Source organism: Choloepus didactylus, chromosome 6 (genome assembly GCF_015220235.1).
Source record: "Choloepus didactylus isolate mChoDid1 chromosome 6, mChoDid1.pri, whole genome shotgun sequence".
NCBI classification, from domain to species: Eukaryota; Metazoa; Chordata; class Mammalia; order Pilosa; family Megalonychidae; genus Choloepus; species Choloepus didactylus.
Genome location: NC_051312.1, coordinates 16,114,433 through 16,122,216, shown reverse-complemented (window position 1 = coordinate 16,122,216; position 7,784 = coordinate 16,114,433). Strand labels below are relative to the sequence as shown.

Genomic DNA, 7,784 nt, shown 5'->3' with positions numbered 1-7,784 from the left:
GATATTAATGTGGAAGAGCTTGGCTATACTTTGACCATGAGTGATATGCCTACTTTCCCTTCTTCTTTAGGTGGATTGAGTGAGGGAAAGAACCTGGAAAATGGGTGCCAGGCTATTCTTTTAATCTGATTTTCAGTGTAAGGAAAGGTGAAATGACAGTGGAGTAAGTCCAAATGGGCAGCTGATCAGGAAGGAAAGTAGCTACAACCCAAACCAAGTAGTTGTATTTGAGAGAAGGTAATTCCAAAGCAACCCTATCACAAAAGAGCAACCAGAGCTAGAGACAAGTAATCAATTTTCATGAGAGTTATCCTAAAGCAGAAGCAAGTCTCAGTTCTTAAAGCCAAGATAGTCATGGGAGGTGAGCTCAATAAGGAAAATTGTATAGACCCAGAGTTATTCTGAAAGCAGGGAGTCACTGGCTAAATCATTTATTGTTTCTTTGTTTTCAGTTCTTGCAAATGTAGCTTAGAACATGGCCAGGAGAACTGCAAGAATGGAGGAAAAATGCTTGTATGTGCATGTGTGTGCATTTGTGTTGGGGGAACAGAACGGACATGAGGGATAGCGTACTAATCGTTTTTTTCACTAATTCATTGTCCTCATGCCCCCAACTCCATCCATGTGTGGATATTCCTCAAAGTCTTATCTCCTGTACTTTTCTATTTTTACCCTCTACACATTTGACTAGGCTATTTTCTCTTATCTCAGAGTTTAAATTAATAGTGTTATGCATACCCATCATTTCTGGCCACATTGGACAGAGTAGTTTAAAGCATAATTACGATACAGCCATAAAACAATGTGTTCCAGAATCTCTCCTTACTCATTCTTCAGGAACCCCAGATTCCTCCAAATTCCTTCTAATTCTGGGAGCTATAAGCAGAGTGTCTCACATGTTGTTTTTTTTTTTTTTAATGTTAGTTTTTTCACATGTTTGTACAATAATCTGCTATTGTGCTGTCTGCCATTTTTCTTTGTGTTAGTTTGGAGTCAGGATGGTGTTTCCTGAAGGTACCTGACTGCAGATGTCACAGACTCCAAGGCACACCAGCACCATGCTGCAGCTGCAGATGCTGCCATGAAGGCACATGTCATGTAGCTGCACTGAAAGCACCATCTCCCGATGCTGCCCACACTACTGGCATCAGTGCTGCTTGCACTTCCAATGCCCCATAAATGTTAGCTAGCACTCTTTTTCAGCTTCTTCTTCATTCCACCATTCTTTTTCTAGTCCCTTTGGGCTAGAACTCAAGAATGGGTCTTTGTTCTGGGCTGAAGGATGATGAAAGTGATAGAAGACTGACTCTTTCAGGAATCACCACTCTCCTCTGAAACCAACCATCACACCTTGGTTGTCTTCTTTTAGGATACTCCCTTCAAGGGTTCCTGAGGGAACTTCTGATGAATGGGATTTTAGTCAGAGCAACACTAAAAGCCTTCTTGGAAAATTCATAGTCATGATGGTGTTGACTCATGTGTCATTAAGTTTAGTTTTTCTTTTGCATTAACAATTATTTTAAATCTTTCCTGCAACTTCCAATATATCAGTGGGTAAGGAAAGTTATATATTTAGGGAGAAGCACATAAAATGATACATTAAGTGGCATTTTAATGAAAATATTGGTATTAAATGAAAACATATAGCTAGCTGGGAACAGCAGTTATATATAGATTCCTGTGCTATTTCTAATAAACTGGTATTGGAATATTATAGTTGGAGGTGTTTCTTCTGAGACCAATGGGCAATGTAGAAATCAAAATGATATCTCCTTCCATTTGAAGAGCTCTTATGATATTTTTCATACAGGTTTATGTCATATGAGCCTCATACAATCATGCAGTTGTTTATACAATCACCCTTATATAAATATATTTATTACTGCTATTCACTATTTACATTAAGTATGGTAAGTTGCTTTATCTCCTTGGTCTGGGATCTGTATCAAGATTGAACTGAAGTATAGTATTGAGCTCAGATGCCTGAGAAGCTCATGGTACAGTGCTTGGGGACTGGGGAGGGGGCCATAATGTGTTTCATAATGATCATTATTGCAATGCAGGGGTCTCATCATTTTAGGCCCTAAAGGTAACTCTTAAAACTGACCTTACAATTTAGACACATTTCCACAAGATGGCAGCAATACCCCATAGGGGATCTAAACTTGGCCAGCACTGTGCAGCTATGGTTTGTAGACTTATCTTAGATGTAATCATACAGTTTGGGTTCTTCTATTTAAGTTTCTTGGTTTCACTGTAGGAAACTGAGGCCCAGAGAAGTCAAAAGCCTAATCTCCCACAGTAGAAGGGAAATTGGAACTCAGGTCTTAGGACTTTTAGCCTAGTGCTTTTCCTCTTTTAATATTTTTAAAAGAATTCTAAAATCTCTAAATGCATCTTTACCTAGGATTTGTTATATAGGACTGCTTGGTGAAAAGACTTTGGATCTTTATCAGGTTCAAGTTTTTACTAGTCACTAGTGGAAGAAATCAAAACTGAATACTTTTCAGACCCCAACTTGAGAATCAAGAGAATGGATTTTTTCTGGGCTTTGTTTTAAAACAATTAAAATAGCCTCATTAAAACAGGTATGTTGACATGTTACCCAAACATGAAGGCAATTAGTATTTTAGGAGACGCTGTCAGTGAACAAACTCTAAGATGCATAGAATCCTAGTGAGATAAATTTTGACCTGAGTTTTAAAGTCAGGTCCTCTGCTTCTCAGCATTTATAATTCCATGTGTGGTTTATTTTCTTTTATGTGGTATTTGCATTGATATATTTTTGGTATGGGTTTACTTCTGGACTTTCAATTATATTCCACTTATCTATACAGCTATCTTTAGCCAGTACCACACTGTTCTATTTTTAACTTTTTATTGTAGTAACAAACATTCAATTCAAACTTTTTTAACCGTGTTCAAGTGTACAGTTCATTAGTATTAATTACATTCACAATATTGTGCTACTCTTACCAACACCCATTACCCCAACCTTTTTATCACCTCAAACAAAAACTTTGCAAACAGTAAGCAATAATTCCTTCTCCTCCCCTACTCTGGGTCCCCAGTAACCTATAATTTACTATCCATCTCTATGAAATTTGCTTCTTCTAGATATTTCATATAAGGGAGATCATGCGATATTTTCCTTTTGTGTCTGGCTCATTTCATTCAACATGATGTCTTCAAGATTCATTAATGTTGTTGGCATGCAAAATAAAGTCTATTGCCATTATGTTTTATCAGGCTTTTCTAATCTCCAGAAAATATATTGATCCTAATTATGGATTTAACCTTTTAAATTTACCCCAGATCTTTATTCAGTAGTAGGATCTTCTAGGTCAGTTTATTCCCAACCCTGACTAACAATGCTTTGCCTAATGAAGAATTTCCTTGCCATTTCTTGTTCCCAATTGATTTTGGTGGTAATTTATCTCCATTTTCTTCAACTATCTTAGTTGCTAAGCTTCCTTCCCTAAAAAATCATCCACTACCCATTATATGTCAAGAGCCTCAGCAATTACATCCCTTCATGTAGAAAATAATTCTATCATCCATGAAACAGATTAACTCCTTTTTATAAAACTTATCACTTTAGGAAATGTTTTAAAAAGGGGAAATAAAATTTTTAAAATTTCATCTATACTTACAGATCCAGACTTTCAGAACATGAGGGGTCTTTGGAAACTGAGCCCAATTTACTCAGGCCCAGAGGGTTTAATTGACATGCCCACAGTGACACATCTTGGTAATGGAAGGGTTTGAGTGGTACGCAAATATTAAAGAGAAAATGAACAGTTGTCATCACAATAAAATTCAGAAAGGAAAGACATCCCTTGGCTATGATCCTAGAGACAGAGTTGATAATGTTATCAGCTAATACTTATTGAGGGTTTTCTATTCACAGGCACTGTGCTAAGACCTTATTCACATCTCATTTAAATATCATATCCACCTTTTGAGGTAGGTATTATTATTCCACCAGTTTTACAAATGAGGAAATTGATAAAGAACTTAAAAAATGTTGTACACATTTATATTGATAAAATCACAGAGCCAGAAGTTGAACCCAACTTTCTCACTTGGGAACCTGTGTTTTTACCAAGTATATTTAGCACAAAGTCTGGTCTGTTTGTCTGTGTGGTTCACATCCAAAAAGGGTGTCTTAAAGCAGAAGGCTGCCACCAACTCACAAAGGAAATCTAACTGGACCAGATCAGGGAAAGCCCAGAGGAGAGTAAGACACGGGACTGAAAGAAGACTCTGGCTATGGGTTGGGTCCTTTCACCATCACTCCTGAGAACAATTAGCCCTCAGAAAAGTTTGCTTCTCTCTAATAATGGTTGGGTTTTTAACCTTGGACCCAGGAGTAGGTGACAGAGGGCAGCCTCTCAGAGGAAGAATGTGGCTACCTCTGCCCATTAAAGTAATGAGCTCCCAAAGGACATTTTACAGACTCGGTAACAAAGGACCAGAGGCTCTAGGAGCAGTTATTACTATGTGCATGAGTTCAAACTATAAAAAAATTGAACCATAAACCAGGTATAGAGCATTGGAAAATGCAGATGAACTAAAGTTTGCAAAAGATGTAATTGGAGCAAAGCAACCAATATTTCTTCTCCTGAGCATGAGATCCCAGGATACTTCTGCATGAAGTAACTTAGTACATCCAGCTCCTTCCCACAAAATGACAATTGTAAATGTACAGTCTTTTCCCCCTATTAGTTGTAAAAGAGGCAGAGTAACACTACCCACCTCCAGGAACTGTTGGGGTAATTAAATGAATCAGTAGAAATTAAGACTTTAGAACAGTGCCCAGTACACAGTAAGCATTAAATAAGTGTTTGTGATTATTATTATAATTGACCACTGAATATAGGCCAAACACTATTCTAGGCTTTGCTGATCATCAGTAAAAAACAATCATTTTCTCATTCAACAAATATTTACCAGGTGCTTATGGAAGTATTCAAGGCACTCAGGATAGATCAACAAACAGAACAGACAGCAATCTGCCTGTCTTTGAGCAGCTTACCTTCTGGTAGGGGAGATTTCACCAAATAAGCTGGTGTATCTTTTTGATAGGATTTTACAACGTTGATGACGTTGTCAAAAGTGGTCTTGACTCTTCTTCTTGGCTTTAGCTGCTCAGTCTGTGACTTGTAAGGAAATTAAATTCTTTTTACAAAACATAAATCTAGGATGGATTTTTAACATGATGAGGACCTGAGAAACACAATCAGATAAGTATAATTAATTGCAAACATGCATGGGCAACCACATTCTATACAAATGATGAAATACCACAAACTTTCATTTCAATACTGAATCTTCCCTAGGGAACTTCTGTGTTTTTATTCCCATTTTTATTTCTCATTTTAGCCATATTTCAATGCTAGCCCATCCTTGCTTAATCACAAAACAGGTACAGGTTTACTGCACGTCTTTAGACTGATAATCTGCTCTGGTTTTATGGTATCAAAGTTGTCTTTAAATATCATTGTCTTTTAATATCTAATGAATCCTCCCCTTTTCCTCATCTTTCTTGCCCTCAAAATACTGGTTTCTGCTGGCTCTTGACCATAGCTCAGTCAATTTCTGTCAATTTGGTTTTGCTCCATCCCTCACTCTATGGAGATTGTCCTTCCATCCAATTTTGGTGCTGATTGCATTATTCCAAATTTTGATCTTTTTATATGTTTTATGCTATGACTTACAAAAAAATTATATAATTAGAAAAATTTTGTAAATACATATATATGTATTTAACCTAGGAGAATGGCTTCTTCTGTGCTGGTTTTTCACTTCCAAAATGGAATATGTATAATATTATAGCCCACTGTGTTTAGTTCTTTTTTTAAAAGTTTGTAATAAAGAAATGTAAAGTATGATAAATGTCTAACTTTATCTTAAACTGGGTTTACATTTTCAAGTCAGAAAGGCTAAAAAATCCATAAGAAATCCAAATCCAAAGGGACTGTAGAATAAAACTTATTCAGCCCTCTCATTTTATAATTGAGCAATTGAAGATTCAGGTGGTGAAATAAGCTTTCCACAGTCATCGAGTGAATTAGGAAGGAGCTGAGGATATAACCCAGGCTTCTGACTCACAATATCTTTTAGTCCACAAGGCATATAGTATAAACACTTAAAATAGTGCCAAGAGATTATCATAGGCAGACTCCCTCTGAGAGGACCTTGCCTAAGAGATAGCTGGGACTTTAACTGGATATTAACTGCCCAAATCACTTTTCAGGCAATACCCATTCATAGAATAACAAACAAAATCTAACTATATGATTGCTTCTTTCCTTTTTGCATGAAACAGCTCTATAGCTACAGAAAGGAACAACACATTTGTGACAAAATTCATCCTCCTGGGATTTTCAGATCATCCCCCAATTAAGATTTTCCTTTCTCTGTTATTTTTGGGAATCTACCTCATGACACTGACCTGGAACCTGAGCCTCATCACCCTCATCAGGATGGATTCTCACCTGCACACACCCATGTACTTCTTCCTCTGTAACCTGTCCTTCCTGGACATCTGCTATGCAACCTCCACGTCTCTGAAGATGCTCTCTGACATCATCACAGAGCAGAAAACCATTTCTTTCCTTGGCTGTGCACTGCAATACTTTGTCTTCTGTGGAATGGGGCTGACAGAATGCTTTCTCTTGGCAGCCATGGCATATGACCGGTATGCTGCCATCTGCAACCCACTGTTCTACACAGCCCTCATTTCCCATATACTTTGTTTAAAGATGGTGGCTGGGTCTCAAGTGGGTGGATTCCTTAGTTCTTTCATTGAAACCTACTCTGTCTATCATCATGATTTCTGTGGGCCCAGCATGATCAACCACTTCTTCTGTGACCTTCCCCCAGTCCTGGCTCTGTCCTGCTCTGATACTTTCACCAGCCAGGTGGTGATCTTCATTGTGGATGTTGTTGTGGGAGTGGTGTCTGCCCTTGTGGTTCTCATTTCTTATGGTTACATTGTTGCTGCTGTGCTAAAAATCAGCTCATCTAAAGGTAGGACCAAGGCCTTCAACACCTGTGCCTCTCACCTGACCGCTGTGACCCTCTTCTACGGCTCTGGTCTCTTCATGTACATGCGACCTAATTCCAGCCACTCCCTAAATCGGGACAAGGTGGTGTCCGTATTCTATGCTGTGGTGATCCCCATGGTGAATCCCATCATCTACAGTCTTAGGAATAAGGAGATCAAAAATGCCACAAGGAAGGCCGCGGAAAGGGACCTGTGCTTTCTCATGGACATTCATTTTTCTAACTCTAAGCTAATGTTCACAATGAAGTTGTGAGTTGGGGCAATTGTGCAGACATTTATATAGTTTTAGGACTAGATAACCACCCAATGATTTATGTTGACCAGACTATTTCTCCTTTTTTCATTATTCCCCTAACCAGTTTATCTCTTGGTTATTAGAACAAAATTTTGGTCATTATTGGTTTCTAGAATGACCAGGAACGCATAGATTGAGATTGTAAAAGCACAGTTTAGCAGAAAACTCCACCATGACAAAGATTGAACAATTTTGAATACCAAAATTGAGTCCATGTCTGTAGCAGGAAAACCATTGAAAAATGTTCAGTCCAGCTTCAGAGCAGTGATTCTTAAGGAGGGTTAGGAGCTAACACTTTTCTGAAGCCCATTTGCCTTCCCCTGTTTTGAGATTCTCAAATGCTTCCTCAGGGCACATGAAGATCACAAGGGTAGATACGCTCCCCTATTTGAGAATCACTGACACAGTCTGCTGCTG

General features: G+C 38.1%; 1 protein-coding gene across 1 annotated transcript; it reads left to right on the top strand.

Moving 5' to 3' along the window:
- Positions 1 to 5,103: 5,103 nt before the first annotated feature.
- On the top strand, positions 5,104 to 7,294 carry LOC119536605 (olfactory receptor 5A2-like). The gene is given in 3 exon segments (XM_037839456.1): positions 5,104 to 5,165; positions 6,332 to 7,260; positions 7,263 to 7,294. Coding segments are annotated over 3 exon segments (1,023 nt in total).
- The last annotated feature ends 490 nt before the right edge of the window (positions 7,295 to 7,784 follow it).